The sequence below is a fragment of the Erpetoichthys calabaricus genome, chromosome 16 (genome assembly GCF_900747795.2).
Source record: "Erpetoichthys calabaricus chromosome 16, fErpCal1.3, whole genome shotgun sequence".
Lineage (NCBI taxonomy): Eukaryota > Metazoa > Chordata > Cladistia > Polypteriformes > Polypteridae > Erpetoichthys > Erpetoichthys calabaricus.
The window spans coordinates 82251944-82269574 of NC_041409.2; the positions used below are offsets into that span (position 1 = coordinate 82251944).

The window sequence follows — 17631 nt, forward strand, 5'->3', positions numbered from 1 at the left end:
CTGTGAAGTTTAATGTCACCTTCAGGTCTTGGTACTTTAATGCCAAGCTCCTCTGTTGCCAGGGCAACAGAAGGCTTTGTTGTAGATAATGAAAATTCCGGGGCAGTCATCTTCACTTCAGCTTTCCCTTCTGTTGAGATCTCCGGTTTCTTCACGTCAAGTTCTACTTTTGGAGATGTGATATCTATTTTGGATGTAGCCTCATCCCCTTTACCCTGTTTGCTTGAACCTTTAGAGAATGAAATGCCAAATTTTGGCATATGAATTTCTGGTATCTTGAATTTTCCCTTTTCCATTTTCGATTCAGCATCTTCTGAAGAAAGACTCTCAGGCTCCCCATCCAGATCTTTGACATCGATTTCTGCCTCAGGAAGCTTTATCTCAGTACCCGGCTCATGCACAGCCGATTTCACGTCTGTGGCCTTTATTTTAGGGAATGCGATATCAAAGTCAGGGATTTGTGGCAATTTGAATTTGCTTTCTTTTCCCTTTTCTTCTAACGTTTCTCCTGGTAATTTAGTATCAACATCTCTCTCTTCAACTTCAACAGACGGCATAGTTACAGTGAGTACCTGTTCAGGTTTTGACAGCCTTGAAGCCTCTTGATCTTCACTCATTTGGACTTTGGGACCTTTAATTTCCAAATCCACTTTTGGGAGTGTAATGTCTACTTTTGCTGAGCCAGAATCAACTGTATCTTTTGGAAGTTTTTCTGGTGATGCTGAAGATCCAAATGAAGGCATTTTAAAATGAGGCATTCTGAATTTTCCTTTCTTCTTCTCCTTTTCAGTGTCTTCCTTTGACGATGCTTCAATTTCTTCTCCGGTTTCTTTCTTTGTTTTCTCGATTTTTGGCAAATGAATGTCTGTTTCCACACCTGGAACGGTAACATCAAAACTTTTTATACCTGGAATGGACTCCACAAGCTCTGGCTGTTCGCTTTCCTTTAGTTGTCCTTCTTTGCTTTGGAGGCGTGTCATTATTGATGGTAGTTGGACATCTATTTGTGGAGCTGCCACAGAAATATTTTTTGAGGCGAGATCGATTTCAGGTCTTTCTCCACTGACATCAAGACCAGTTGTAACAGTTGTCACTTGAGGACCTTTAACATCAACATCTACTGCTGGTAATGAAACCTCAGGTTTGATCACTCCCACATGCATTTCTTGTTTAGGCACTTTCTCTGCCGAGACTGACACTCCAAATGTTGGCATTTTCAGCCGGGGCATCTTGAATTTTATCTGTTTTCCATCTGTTTCCTTATCTTCCAAGATTACTTGTTCAGTATCTCCCTGTATTGTTCCAGGTTTTAGTTTAGGTTTTGTTAAGGTGATGTCCATTTCTTTCAATGTCATCTCAATTTGTTTTTCCTTAGTGGTAGGCAGTGAAACGTCCACATCTGGCATCTCCGCCTCTAGGACTTGTTCTCTGTCTAGTTTAATGTCACCTTCAGGTCTTGGTACTTTAATGCCAAGCTCCTCTGTTGCCAGGTCAACAGAAGGCTTTGTTGTAGATAATGAAAATTGCGGGGCAGTCATCTTCACTTCAGCTTTCCCTTCTGTTGAGATCTCCGGTTTCTCCACGTCAAGTACTACTTTTGGAGATGTGATATCTATTTTGGATGTAGCCTCATCCCCTTTACCCTGTTTGCTTGAACCTTTAGAGAATGAAATGCCAAATTTTGGCATATGAATTTCTGGTATCTTGAATTTTCCCTTTTCCATTTTCGATTCAGCATCTTCTGAAGAAAGACTCTCAGGCTCCCCATCCAGATCTTTGACATCGATTTCTGCCTCAGGAAGCTTTATCTCAGTACCTGGCTCATGCACAGCCGATTTCACGTCTGTGGCCTTTATTTTAGGGAATGCGATATCAAAGTCAGGGATTTGTGGCAATTTGAATTTGCTTTCTTTTCCCTTTTCTTCTAACGTTTCTCCTGGTAATTTAGTATCAACATCTCTCTCTTCAACTTCAACAGACGGCATAGTTACAGTGAGTACCTGTTCAGGTTTTGACAGCCTTGAAGCCTCTTGATCTTCACTCATTTGGACTTTGGGACCTTTAATTTCCAAATCCACTTTTGGGAGTGTAATGTCTACTTTTGCTGAGCCAGAATCAACTGTATCTTTTGGAAGTTTTTCTGGTGATGGTGAAGATCCAAATGAAGGCATTTTAAAATGAGGCATTCTGAATTTTCCTTTCTTCCTCTCCTTTTCAATGTCTTCCTTTGACGATGCTTCAATTTCTTCTCCGGTTTCTTTCTTTGTTTTCTCGATTTTTGGCAAATGAATGTCCGTTTCCACCCCTGGAACGGTAACATCAAAACTTTTTATACCTGGAATGGACTCCACTAGCTCTGGCTGTTCGCGTTCCTTTAGTTGTACTTCTTTGCTTTGGAGGTGTGTCGTTATTGATGGTTGTTGGACATCTATTTGTGGAGCTGCCATAGAAATGGTTTGTGAGGCGAGATCGATTTCAGGTCTTGCTCCACTGACATCAAGACCAGTTATAACAGTTGTCACTTGAGGACCTTTAACATCAACGTCTACTGCTGGTAATGAAACCTCAGGTTTGATCACTCCCACATGCATTTCTTGTTTAGGCACTTTCTCTGCCGAGACTGACACTCCAAATGTTGGCATTTTCACCCGGGGCATCTTGAATTTTATTTGTTTTCCATCTGTTTCCTTGTCTTCCAAGATTACTTGTTCAGTATCCCCCTGTATTGTTCCAGGTTTTAGTTTAGGTTTTGTTAAGGTGATGTCCGTTTCTTTCAATGTCATCTCAATTTGTTTTTCCTTAGTGGTAGGCAGTGAAATGTCCACATCTGGCATCTCTGCCTCTAGGACTTGTTCTCTGTCAAGTTTAATGTCACCTTCAGGTCTTGGTACTTTAATGCTGATGTCCCCTGTTGCCAGGTCAACAGAAGGCTTTGCTGTTGACAATGAAATTTCAGGGGCAGTCATCTTCACTTCAGCTTTACCTTCTGTTGAGATCTGCGGGCTCTTCACGTCAAGGTCTACTTTTGGAGATGTGACATCTGTTTTGGATGTAGCCTCATCCCCTTTACCCTGTTTGCTTGATCCTTTAGAGAAAGACATGCCAAATGTTCGTATTTGCATTTCTGGCATCTTGAATTTTCCCTTTTCCATTTTCGATTCTGCATCTTCTGAAGAAAGACTCTCAGGCTCCCCATCTAGACCTTTGCCTTTGATTTCTGCCTCAGGAAGCTTTGTCTCAGTACCTGGCTCATGCACAGCCGATTTCACGTCTGAGCCCTTTATTTTAGGGAATGCGATATCAAAGTCAGGGATTTGTGGCAATTTGAATTTGCTTTCTTTTCCCTTTTCTTCTAACGTTTCTCCTGGTAATTTAGTATCAACATCTCTCTCTTCAACTTCAACAGACGGCATAGTTACAGTGAGTACCTGTTCAGGTTTTGACAGCCTTGAAGCCTCTTGATCTTCACTCATTTGGACTTTAGGACCTTTAATTTCCAAATCCACTTTTGGGAGTGTAATGTCTACTTTTGCTGAGCCAGAATCAACTGTATCTTTTGGAAGTTTTTCTGGTGATGGTGAAGATCCAAATGAAGGCATTTTAAAATGAGGCATTCTGAATTTTCCTTTCTTCCTCTCCTTTTCAATGTCTTCCTTTGACGATGCTTCAATTTCTTCTCCGGTTTCTTTCTTTGTTTTCTCTATTTTTGGCAAATGAATGTCTGTTTCCACCCCTGGAACGGTAACATCAAAACTTTTTATACCTGGAATGGACTCCACTAGCTCTGGCTGTTCGCGTTCCTTTAGTAGTAGTTCTTTGCTTTGGAGGCGTGACGTTATTGATGGTTGTTGGACATCTATTTGTGGAGCTGCCATAGATATAGTTTGTGAGGCGAGATCGATTTCAGGTCTTGCTCCACTGACATCAAGACCAGTTGTAACAGTTGTCACTTGAGGACCTTTAACATCAACGTCTACTGCTGGTAATGAAACCTCAGGTTTGATCACTGCCACATGCATTTCTTGTTTAGGCACTTTCTCTGCCGAGACTGACACTCCAAATGTTGGCATTTTCACCCGGGGCATTTTGAATTTTATTTGTTTTCCATCTGTTTCCTTATCTTCCAAGATTACTTGTTCAGTATCTCCCTGTATTGTTCCAGGTTTTAGTTTAGGTTTTGTTAAGGTGATGTCCGTTTCTTTCAATGTCATCTCAATTTGTTTTTCCTTAGTGGTACGCAGTGAAACGTCCACATCTGGCATCTCCGCCTCTAGGACTTGTTCTCTGTCAAGTTTAATGTCACCTTCAGGTCTTGGTACTTTAATGCCAAGCTCCTCTGTTGCCAGGTCAACAGAAGGCTTTGTTGTAGATAATGAAAATTCCGGGGCAGTCATCTTCACTTCAGCTTTCCCTTCTGTTGAGATCTGCGGTTTCTTCACGTGAAGTTCTACTTTTGGAGATGTGATATCTATTTTGGATGTAGACTCATCCCCTTTACCCTGTTTGCTTGTACCTTCAGATAAAGAAATGCCATATTTTTTCATATGAATTTCTGGCATCTTGATTTTTCCATTTTCCTTGCTTATTTCTTCATTTTCTAATGAAAGAGTCTGAGCGTGCACATGTGGACTTTTGACTTCTATTTTTGCCTGAGGGATTTTGGTCTCAGTTGTTGGCTCATGTACAGTCTTTTTTATGTCTTTTCCCTTCATTTTGGGACCTTGGATATCAATATCCAGGATTTTTGGCAATTTGAATTTTCTTTCATTACTTTTTTCATCAAGTGGTTCCATTGGTTCTTTAACTTCAGCAGAATGGTCACTGACTGAAATGATGTTTTTAGGTTTTGATAGCATGATATCCTTTTCGCTTTCAGTTTTTTGGATTTCAGGACCTTTCTTTTCCATATCTCTTTTCAGCAGTTTAATGTCTACTTTTGTTGTACTTGTATCCACTGCATCTGCTGGAAGTTTTTCTGTTGATTCTGTTATTTCAAATGAAGGCATTTTAAAGTGAGGTATCTTGAATTTTCCTTTCTTCTTTTCATTTTCTCTGTCATCCATTGATAACGTTTGAACATTCCCTCCAGCTTCATTGAGTGTGGCCTTTGCTTTCGGAAATTCAGTATCTGTTCTCTCACAGCAAATTTCTCTAGCTTCTGTCTTTATATATGCAGTGGCTTCGGGTTTTTCCAGTTGGATTTGTTTTGGCCCCTTTGATTCAAAATTTTTTTCAGAAATACCAAGTTTAAGAGTTTTTTCTTCGGGTATTCTAAACTTTCCTATTTCTGGTAATGCACCTCGGTGGGTCTCTTCCCTTGCTTCAGAAAATACAATTTTTTCTTTAGTAGGTAAAGGTGAAGTTTTGTCAGTCTCTAATGAATCTTTCATTTCTTTCATTCCACCTCTTTGGATATGTGAAGTGGTATGAATAGTTGTTTCATGTAATAATGTGTCCTCACTCTGCTTCTTTTCCTTCATTTTCAGTTTAGGCATTTTTGTTGGGTCTGTAAGTGTGTCATGCATTTTAATCATTTCTTCTTCACCTGCTATGTGTGTCTTTTGTATATATGAGATTGTGGCTATATCGCCTTGTTGAATTCTTGTTCTGTTTTGTTCATTTTTACCTTTGTCTCTATTGATTGCATCAATATTTGTGTAATCTCCTATTTTTTCATCTTTGATATCACTATTAGGTTGTATTATATCAAATTTAAGTCTAGATGTATACACGTCTCTTTTCTGTGTGTTTATTTCAACGTCCAGCTGACGACTCTTTACATTTGCACAGGATACAATATGTGGAACTTCTGCATCTTTTTGAAAAACTTCCTCAGATCCCTGAGTACCATCTTGTGTCGACCAAACATCATACTTCAGTGTCTGACCTAGCACGTTTGGCATACTTTCTACTATTATGAACTTAGGAGATGTTTCTTCCTCAAAGTGTTCGTCTTCTCTGTCAGTGCTTTTAATAGTAACTCTCAACTCTGATCTAAGTCTTGATGTTCTTCTTTCTCGTGGTTCACATTTTACAAAGGTGTTCTCTGCTTCCATGGTTTGTACACTTATGGAGCTGTCTTGTATCTGGAAGGCATCATCCAGATTAAGAGGTTTTTCTTTGCTTTGGCTGATTTCAACTTCAGGGCCTATAACATTTGAAGTGGAATATTCTTTTCTCACTCTTTTTGCAAGTTGTCTTTCATTGGCATCCGGTGAATATATTTCTGACTTTCCACTCTTTATGCCGTCCATGGCATTTAATGAACGCTGTTTGGATATGTATTTCTTTGAAGATCTTGATTCTGTTTTCAAATGTTCTGAAGGCTTTACTGTAGATTCCATGCTCAGTTCTTCTTCCACTTTGTTCTTCAGAGTCCTTGTTCCTTGAATTGATAATCTATTTTTCTCTTTCATTTTTTTTGATTGAAGAGGTTCATCAGACTTACACGAAGATTCAGCATCACTGTTGGTTGGACTTGTTTCTGTTTGTTTATGTTCATCTGTTTCTGGTGTACTTTGAGATCTTCTGAACTGCATTTTTTTCCCCTTAGTTAGTGATGGGAATTTAGGCCAAGAAATTCTATTGTCTTGTTGCCTGTGTTTTCTTGCTCTTCCCCTTTCTGTTGCTGTATCTACATCATCTTGAAATATAATGTATTTGTTTTCTTCCTTCTGAAATGAAATTAAATGTAATTTTACATAATATTTCATGATGTTTAATAACAAAATAAACATTCTGTTTGCTTCTTCCTCCTATTTTCTTAAAATAATTCTTTTCATTTTATGGTAGGCAATAGGTTAAACCTATCCCAACATCATATAGAAAAAAAAAAGAAATTACTTTATACGTGATCATGGTCTCACTCAATGGATCACTTTACTGATTTTCCGTTAATCTAATGTGCATGTCTTTGAGATGTGGGAGGAAAATGATGTATGCAAAGACCCCCCACACACACATAGAGAGCTCCAAGGCAGCTGGTATAACTACCCTAGGACTCTACTTTGGTCCTGCTTACTGTACATTTTCATTTTATAAGCTGATATATTGATTGTCCAAGTTCTTCTAGTAGAAAAACTACATTGCATCAGCTGTGTAGAAGATTCATTTTTACTTTCTGCCATTTTTGAATTTTGTTTTTTTGTTGGAACTGATATACCAGAGTCAGGGCTTTTTCGTTATTTGAATGTACTTTCTTTACTCTTGATTGAGTGGTTCCAGTGATAACTTAATTATAAGATCTGTATCTTTAACGTCAGCAGAAGTCACAATGACAGTGATTACATTTTCAGGTTTTTGACAGCGTGAAATCCTTCTCACTTTCACATATTGCACATTACTGCATCTTTTGGACATTTTTTCTGGAAATTCTGATATTTCGAACAAAGTGATTTGTGATTTAATCTCACCCTCTGTTTGTATGTTTTAAAAAATCATGTTAGTCATTATACTAAAATGGACTGAGAAGGCTAACATTAATAAACGGAGACATTTTTTATTGTTTTGCTTCATTAAGATTGGCAACTTTTTAACATATAAAGAACATCTTCATATGATTTTATAGTTTAATATTTTAAAACATTGTGAGGGGCTTCTAAGCAGACAAGCACTCTCTGGATGGCACAGGTTATTGTAGAGTTTCACTTAAAGTCTTAGGGCCAGAGAGAAAACCACATTGGTTTTGACAGGGGTACTCTTCATGTTAATCTGAGAAGAAAGGGGTCTCTAGTGTGTGGCAGATCCTGTGATGTACAGCATCAAAATACCACCATGTCAAAAAAGGAAGATTGGCACTCTGGGAAAAAGACAGGAATTGTTCTTCAGAGCTGTAGAAGCTCTCTAAGGCCCACTAGGTAACATAGTGGGGGTTCTCTTCAAAAGAAGAAGTAAATTAAATTGTGTAGCGAGAAAGAGAGGTTACAGTAGACAGTATATCAGTAGGACATTTATTTTAGTGTATGAGTCTCTGGATTTAATCTTTGTGTTTCTGAGAGGTAAAGTCATAGTGGCACCACTGTTAGTGCTGCTGCCTCACAGCCCCAGAGTTCCGGCTTTGAATCCAGGAGGATGTGTCTGTGTGGAGTTTGTGTCTTCTCCCAGTGTATATGTGGATTTTTCTCAGGGTACTCAGTTTTCCTTCCATATCCTGAACATATGTGCTTTAGGTTAATTAAAAACTAATTAGTTAAAATTAACTGATTAAACGTGCCCAGTATGAGTGAGTGAATTGAATGATCAGGTGCTGAGAATAGATAGACTAATGGATCGGTGGTGCTTTGAGACTTAAAGCAGCACTACAGGGTCATATTTCTAAATTTCAAAGAGACGTAAATGTCAATTTGTTATTAGTTCTATGCTGAGTCAGCTGATTAGAGTTAAATTGAAAACAAAACTGCCATTAAATTAAGAAATCAGTTAAAAGGAACAATTGCAGCGGTTGTGGCCCCAAGAACCAGAGGTGACTACCCTAACCTTAAGGAGTACGTTTTTGTTTTCACCATACTGTACAGTGGCTGCCTTATAGTAATGCACATCATAGAATATATTGTATCATATACTGTATGAGTAGTTTGGACACTATGTGTCCTTTTTCCTGTGTTTTCGACACTGATTCTCAAGATGTTTTAAGAAATGCTACTAGACAAGATGAGAGCTGATCTCACAAACCAAAAAATTAAAACTGATCAACTTACAAGGCATGATGTTTCCGGGTGCTTGCGTTTTAAGCATAACTGCATTTTGTAGGTTTCAGAATGCTCTAAAATTTTCACAACATCTTCATACTTGGCATCATCAAAGTATATTGTGGCACTCAAAATTTGATCACCTAATGTAAACAAATACATATAATCAACAGTGCAAAATAAAAGGACTTTACAAAAGAAATGTATCTTCTTACTCAGTGGTGCCTTGACAACAATTACAACCTGTACTATTGGAAAAAACAAGTAGCTGGTCAAAGACTAGAGGATGTAGACCACACTGTCATACTGTTGACAGTGTGAACATCACTGGTGAACTAAAATGGCACAACATATTTCAGCTATTGTCAAGAATGCTCAGCAGTGCTTAGACACCTAAAGAAAACTTGGATTTCTCCATCTGCTCTAATAAAACTGTATAGCTACACAGTGGAGTATATCCTTCTCTTTTTGCATAATATCGTGGTGAGATGCCTGCTTAGCTCAAAAACATGAGAACTGCAGAATATTACTGGCACAAAGCTGACTTCAGGACATATAATATACAATGGTATTATTAAAGTCCTCAGCCTGCACAGTCAATTTTCTCACTCCTCTCTTCTGGCAAACAATACAGGACCATTCACACAGTAGATTCTGAGATTAGTAGACTTGCAGGTTATAAGGTTATATAACAACCAGTCATATTAAGAAATACTGTATGTGTTCTTCTAACTGTACACAGTATACAGGTTTTAAATATATATAGAGAAGAGAAAAGTCCTGCGGTGGGTTGGCACCCTGCCCGGGATTGGTTCCTGCCTTGTGCCCTGTGTTGGCTGGGATTGGCTCCAGCAGACCCCCATGACCCTGTGTTCGGATTCAGCGGGTTGGATAATGGATGGATGGATGGAAAAGTCGTATACTATTGCCGGAAAAAGATGATTTTCTGCAATCATAATGATCTTTTGCAAAAACAGGTTTTCGTCTGTCGTTCTTACCATATATATATATATATATATATATATATATATATATATATATATATATATATATGGTTGAAATAGTTTACTGTCAAATAAATGCAAAGAGTACACGACACGTATTTCGCCCTCATTCTGGGCTCATCAGGTGTACACACTCCACTGCACTCCCTTTCGGGAATCGAACCTCAGACATCAGCGCCAGAGGCGATGCCCCTAACGTTGCGCCACGGCGTGTGGTTCGTTTATTTGACAGCATGTAGACGTCGTGTACTCTTTGCATTTATTTGACAGTAAACTATTTCAACCATTCTATGATCTGCTCCTCACAAACTGAGGGCACCGTGGCGGATGTTAGCAGATTGCTGGCCAACCACAAGCGTTACCTGGTAGGTAACCACCCATACAATCAGATTGTGACACAGATTACGAATGCCGTGAATGTAATATATATATATATATATATATATATATATATATATATATATATATATATATATATATACATATATACATAATTATATAGATATGGTACATTTTATGTATACTGTATTTGTATGTGCCATTTTGTTCACACTGTATCACTGTAACTATTCTGAGGAGATATGAAGCATGAATTTCATTATATTATACACATTAAGCTTGAAAAATTCTGAACCCATCAAGTATATTCATGATTTGATTGTAGCTTATATTTATTTGAATTCTTTTTGCATTCATGGAGGTCTGATATGATTCCTTATAAGGTACTAAGAGAAAAAATACCATGTCATATATCGAGAAGCACAAGCATACAAAATAATTTACTTCATATAAAAACTAAAAACATTACAAAGTTATATACATCATATAAAACATTGTAATATTATGATTTATATTGTATTTATAATAAATAAATAATGTTTTATGACATTTTATGGTCCCTTCTGCTGGAGTATGTGAATTTCCCCTTAGGATTAATAAAGTATCTATCTATCTATCTATCTATCTATCTATCTATCTATCTATCTATCTATCTATCTATCTATCTATCTATCTATCTATCTATCTATCTATCTATCTATCTATCTATCTATCTATCTATCTATCTATCTATCTATCTATCTATCTATCTATCTATCTTCTCGAAGGCTGCTTTCAACTTGGTAGTTTAGGTTCATTACCTTCTTAAACCATTTGTTCTCTGAGGTTTGGAAACAAATTTAAATGGACAGGCCAGTCCATTCTATCCTTAGTAACAATCTCCAAGTACTTCTGTGAAATCCCTAGGTCACCCAGGAGACTTCATCAGTCTACTGAGTGTCTGACCAGCTTGTCAATATCGTGCATTTTTCTTGAACAATGTTTCAATAGAAATGCCTACCTTCTTTAATATTTTGAATCTTCGAAGCTGGTGACTCTTTCTTGATGTTCTTGATGAATATGCCATCCTTTCCTCCACCACTTATAGTTATTCCTTTTGCAAATACTTCAGCTTCTGTATTTACAACTAAATCAGACTCATTTGTTATGCTGAAATCCTACAAAACAAAATAAAAATAAATCTAATAGTGTACATGAAATGGTTCATAGCTTCAAAGTATGATATTTCTGTTGTCAGCATCGTAACATTGTATTAAAGCACACGGACAGTGCCTTCTGTCATACCCCTACTATAATTTGATTTGTACATCAGCTCATAACAGAAATATTTAAAGTTGGTAATTATTTTAATGTTATGGCTCTGAAATATGAAGTTAAGTGAATCACTTACCTCTGTCTGACTCATTTTAGCAGTGAAGTGTTTCTCAAAAAATGCTCCAAATCCACTTTTGCCCTTTTTAATCTGTGTGCTTTCCTTGTAAAGATAAAAGCTTTCCTCAGGCTGTAAGATCAATAATGAAGTACATGAAAATTCAAGAATAAACTGATTTATGTTAAAAACACACTGTGCATCCAGTACAGTATAAGGAGATTTAACCTAGGAATGCACATATTGTCTATTAAAAGGATGGAACAAAATGAAAACTTTTTTGTTTAGTAATATATACTTGTTATAATTCCTAAAGAAAAAATATATACTATATGTAGAACTTAACAGTTTGACTTAAGTTTTTTTTTTTAATTATCACATTCTATTTTACTAAATTAATCTAATTTAGCTGGAATTTACTCAAGCCAAATTAAAATACCGAGCTGTTCAGAAATTACATGCACTAGGCCATTTAATTATGAGACTTTTAGGATTATTGACATTACTAGATTAGATTAGATAAACTTTATTAATCCCAAGGAGAAATTCAGATGCATACAGCAGCGGATACATAAAAAACACGCACACAGACTCACAGGACCAATAATACAGCCAATCAATCTATAAATAATAAATGAATGTATATTGTGCAGATATTTCAAAATGAACTTAACGAGTACATCAGGAGGAAGCATTGAATTGCCTGATAGCAGTGGGCAGAAAAGAAACCCCGAGGCACTTCTTTGCACACCCTTTTGGAAATGAGCCTATGGCTAACAGTGCTCCAAGAGAACGCCTCTTGAAGGAGATGGAGGGGATTAAATAAAATATGATAAGGTAATTCATGTTGAAATAAAGAAAATCATTATCAGTGTCCTTCTATGTCAGTGACTGGTAAAGACTGAAGGAATCATTGGACATACTGTTTTTGAAAGATAAGGGGATAATAAACCAAACTGGACCAAAAACAATATGCCTGGAGCCTGTAACAAGGCAAGCACAATGCAAAAGTCATTTTTTTCAGAAGCTATCTTGCATTGATGTTAATCAGTTACTGCTTTGTTTTCTGTGTGTTTTAACAAATGTGTATGCTCTAATTCTGTATTTAGTAATTCATATAATATATACTTGCATTTTACCAGAGAATTTCTTCACAGTGCTCTGTGCCTGCACTCAGTGAAGCGCACAATACAAAAACAAGTTGCATTGCACATACCGTAGATCTCGATGTTAAAGGGTGTTTCTTCTAAAATGTTCTATCTTTGCTAGGATTTAGTCATCCAGGTGTTCTACACAGCACAAGAAAAGCATAATTTTCTGAAGAAAATTGAAATTTTTAAACATCCATCCATCCATCCATTTTCCAACCCGCTGAATCCGAACAGGGTCACGGGGGTCTGCTGGAGCCAATCCCAGCCAACACAGGGCACAAGGCAGGAAACAATCCCGGGCAGGGTGCCAACCCACCGCAGGACACACACAAACACACCAAGCACACACTAGGGCCAATTTAGAATCGCCAATCCACCTAACCTGCATGTCTTTGGACTGTGGGAGGAAACCGGAGCCCCCGGAGGAAACCCACGCAGACACGGGGAGAACATGCAAACTCCACGCAGAGAGGACCCGGGAATCGAACCCAGGTCCCCAGGTCTCCCAACTGCGAGGCAGCAGCGCTACCCACTGCGCCACCGTGCCGCCCAATTTTTAAACATGAAGATCAATTTTGATTTTTCACAGACACACATATACTATGCTAATTTTTTTCTTTATTTTTCTTGATATTGTAGAATCAGAATATGATCTTAACTTGACAGCAAATGTTTGACGCCATCACCAAATGTCTATTTACGTGGAAGTAAAAAAGAAAGTTGTTATATTTAAAGAGGACAATAGGGGAAAGAAATTATACAGCTAAAGTGTATTGAAGTGTCTAGGAGATGCATAGCTATTTTGTGAATGCACTAGTTGAGGAGTATATTAATAAAGAGCTGCTAGATACTGTTCTCAGTATTTTTTTTTTTAATTTTAACTAATACAGTATTTCTTTCCTATTGTAATGTAATGGGTAAGGATTCCTCCAATGTGTGTTTCATGCTAGAGTGTTTTCAGGGTAACTCTGTTATAACAGTTGTTTGAAATTTTTTTCCATACACCTCATTACTTTCTAAGCATGTACAACAACATCAACTCTGAAGAATATAATGTGGTTAAAACAGTTGAAATAGCTGTTAGAACTGAAAATAAACTTCAAAAACATAAACTATCAGATACTCGCCTTTTTTATTGCATCTGTGCAGACTAAAGGGAATGTTCCCATTTTACCCCCCCATTGTTTTACAATATGTCTGTAAGATAGAAACTTATTTCACCTACTTCAGCTGATAAATTAAATTAAAGTAAAATAAAGCTTTGAAATTGCAGGGGCCAAGAAATTGAAAATAATGAACATGACTCTATCCATTTGGCTGTCTAAGGTTTATGTCTTCTGTCCTTTTTAATGAATTGGACCAATCTTAAGTAACATTAAGAGGCAACAAAGGGACATATTTGGACCCGAAGGCGAATGTTTATCTAAACTTGCAAAGGTTTTTTTTATCAGGAAGCCAAAAAGTTTTCATTTAAAATCAATGTCAGTAGTACTAAACAAAAGCAGAGTATTTTGTGTGTGAAAGTCTTGAAAGTGAAAAGCAATCTCAGATGCTACATGACATGCAACACTGACTTATATAGCGTCATGTTAATGATGTCAGATGGGAACCATGCTCCCTAGCAGCGAAACTTTACATCCTAACAACAAGACCCTAAACTTGCAGTACTTGTCTGGAAAAAATATATAAATAAAATGTAAAAATGCTTCTAGAGACATATAATGGTGAAACAACTATATCATAATGATCTCTATAGTAAATAACCTTTACAGAATAAAGTCTGATGCGCAGAAGAAATGTAATGAAGGAGCAAAACAATATAAAATGTTATCTGACCCATAACATTCTCCACTCCACCCCATTTTCTGTCTCTTAGGTTTTATTCAGCATTATTTCAGCACTTTTTCATTTATAATATAATTTTCCTTGTACCAAAATAGATCTTAGAGCTTTATTTGGAGAATCAATTAGGCCATGCTTGTAAAATATTATGAGCTAGTCCCATGAAATAATACAACACATTTCCCAAAAATGTGGTTCTAAATTTTCTTTTTTAGTGTTGGAATAAGCCACTAAACACTTGAAACACAAAATATAATACTGGAAACATATTAAAAATTAGAGTTCCATTTACTAGTTTTCTCCTGGTTTCATCTAATTCAGTATATCTTCAGAATGCATTATTGAAAATTTATGTTCCATATAGAGTAAAATTTTAAAAAGTAGCCATGATAATCAAAATAAATAATAAGAGATATCAGGAGAACTAAAATGTTAACAATAAGACCTAAACATAATAAAAAATTAGAATAACAACATGATACAATAAAAATAAAATAAGTGGCCATATACAAATAAGAAAAAGTTGTCCATATTCCAGTTACTGGTAGAAATACAGTCCAGCTGCAGTTGTTGCTGTTTCTGTTTTGAGTCCAAAATCCACTGCCATTGTCATTTAGAATAGCTTTATCAAGTCTTTCTTTAATACCAAATGCTGTTTCATTTCCTTATATAGAACAAAGTAAGCAAAAGAAAAATCTCTAGAGATGACCAAAACAAAGTGTGCTCTTAGCACCAAATTACGCAAACAATGATGCTGTGAGGCAAATAACTGGACCCCCTTTTAAGTCTGAAATGCCAAGAAATAAGCAGTTTAAAAGAGCAAGTAAAGCCTCCTTTGAATGCTGACTTTTTCTTACTATTCTGCTTCAAACACTGATCTTCTTGATTGATGGCCAAGTAAGACATCAATCACAGACATAAAAGGGATCACGCTTCTTTCTCAGTTACAAAACTAGATGTCAAGATCCTGGAGTAACAGGGAAAATAAATTCAGCAGCATTTGGCACTTTTAAGTTACTACTTACAGTGGTTGGCATATGCATTACAGTATTCACTTAGAAGCTGAATTTCAGTGATACAGGCAGCCAGCCATTTTTGGTTTCTCACAGAAAACAATTTGCATAATATACAAGTGCATGCTTTAATTATGCAGATCTCTAGGTTTACATGGAATTAAAGTGAACATTTACTATATGTATTATAATTTTTACTTAGAATCTTTGATATTTTCATTTAGGGATATTTACAGAGGCAACTGAAAAAAGGAAAAAATATATAAAGGTATAAATGGGTAATATATGCAGAAACAGCTCAGATAAGACACACCTCACCTTTTAGAACACATGCTAGACTTCACCAGCAGACAGTTTGCACATATAAATAAATTATATAAATAATAAAGGCATAACTGCTTGTACTTTTTCATAATTTATATAGTGTCACACCTGGGTACCACTTTCGGGGCTCTAAATAGGAAAACAATACCACTCCAGGACGAGAGGGGTGCTGGTGCTAACTGTATGTTCTCTTTCTCCCATAGTTCAGAGATGTCAGTCAAGGAGGGTGCCTAGCCCCGCCCACAACGCCAGGGTTGGCGACATCTCTTCTGCCAAGGACGCCATAAAAACAGGCAGTGTCAGGTGGCACCCCATTTTTTAGCATGCTTTCATCGAAGGCCAAGCTCCAACTGTTGTAGCACTATTTTGATAATTGTTCTGGCTGTTGGGAGCCAACCTTGTTAGAGAAAAAAGCACTACATTTTTGTGTTTTGTTGTTGTTTTATTTGTGCCAGTTAAAACCCCAACTTACCTTCTGGCTTATTTTGGTCTGTTCATCTGGTCACAGTAGTTATTAATATGACATCTGTAATCTGTCTACTATCGGGTACTGAAACCATTTTAATAAATGATATAAATTGTAAAAAAAGTTCCTGCATCTTGTATTGGAGAAGCAGCATAGATGTTAAATTTAGATAAAGTGAAGTCTGATCTATCTAAATTCCTTGATTTCATTTTTAGGTACATTTTTGTTAATAATGTGGCAGTAGAAATGTTCTTCATTTAATGAGGCTGATACCTTTTAAGATGCTACAGAAGAGGATTTTCAGGGAAAAGCTGCCTTTTCCATTACATGCAATATTTTTTTCAAAATCGGTATGTTATTATTAAAAAGGAACTATTAAAAATAATGTAGACTCATTTACTTCTAGTTTTACAATGTAAAATAGAAAACTAGTGAAAAATATAAATTAACAGATTTAGATCACAATACTGCAAGAAAGCAGAGAAACAGCAACAAGGTTCAGTAGCTGGTGTTGTACAGAGCATACTATTCCATTGTTTTTAAACAAAATCAGTGTTGGTTTTCCCCCGTGAAGAAGACTTTACTGTTAAAAATGGAAACATGAGCATAAAATGCAACTGAAGAGGACATACAGAGAAAAAAAATCACTACAGTATATTCCAAAGTATGTTGCTGTTAGAAAACCACTAGGTGTCACCTAAAGTCATGCACAAAATAAAAATAACCATGCAGAAAAATGTTTCACTCCACCCTAGCTAAATGATTAATTTCATACGCATTGCTGAGTCAACTGCAGCGGTCACAACAAAGGGATTTCTGTCTTACTCCTGGAACTTGAAGTCTTAAATGGTTATTTAAGATCTTTAGGGAAAAGAGTTTTCTCATGATCACAAGATAATTAGTCAGAATCATGAGATTTTCACACTCATTTCTTAAAATTTAAGAAGTTTTGGTGTCAAATTTCTAAACATTCATGGGGGTAAAGCCAAATAAAATTCTGTCTAAACCACAGAATATTGTTTAGATAAGTGTCAATCTAAATTCCTGCAGGAAAACAACCTCTCAAATCTAACATTTAAGAAGCTGACTAAATTTTAGAAGAGAGTGCGGATACTGGTGGCTTGAAACAGTATTTATTTACTGTGACATGATATGCAGGGAGCATGTGATTAAATAGTATGTAAATTAGTTAATCAATATTTACTTTATGTAGCGCACTTCATGTAGTACTTTGTAGCATCACAGGGCACTTTGTAAAACAAGCAAATTCTGTATACACGAGTACATCTCAAAATAACAAATAAAATGCAAGATCTTTTGATTCATGACAGTAGCACAAGAAACAAACTTTGGTGTAAATATGAAAAGATTACCTGCTATGTTGGTATCAATATTTTAAAAATAGGAGATTACAATGAAACCTTGGTACAGCAGAT

General features: G+C 36.5%; 1 protein-coding gene across 1 annotated transcript in view; it reads right to left on the reverse strand.

Annotated features, from left to right (window-relative positions):
- LOC114667110 (protein AHNAK2) overlaps positions 1 to 17631 on the reverse strand; it is a 93644-nt gene that overhangs the window by 29722 nt on the left and 46291 nt on the right. Inside the window, exons 4-8 of the mRNA XM_051919751.1 lie at positions 11421 to 11531; positions 11031 to 11187; positions 8697 to 8830; positions 3993 to 6674; positions 20 to 1136 (exon numbers count right to left, since the gene is read on the reverse strand). Coding sequence (XP_051775711.1) covers positions 20 to 1136; positions 3993 to 6674; positions 8697 to 8830; positions 11031 to 11187; positions 11421 to 11435 — 4105 coding nt within the window. The 5' untranslated portion in view covers positions 11436 to 11531. The remainder of the gene's footprint in view (positions 1 to 19; positions 1137 to 3992; positions 6675 to 8696; positions 8831 to 11030; positions 11188 to 11420; positions 11532 to 17631) is intronic.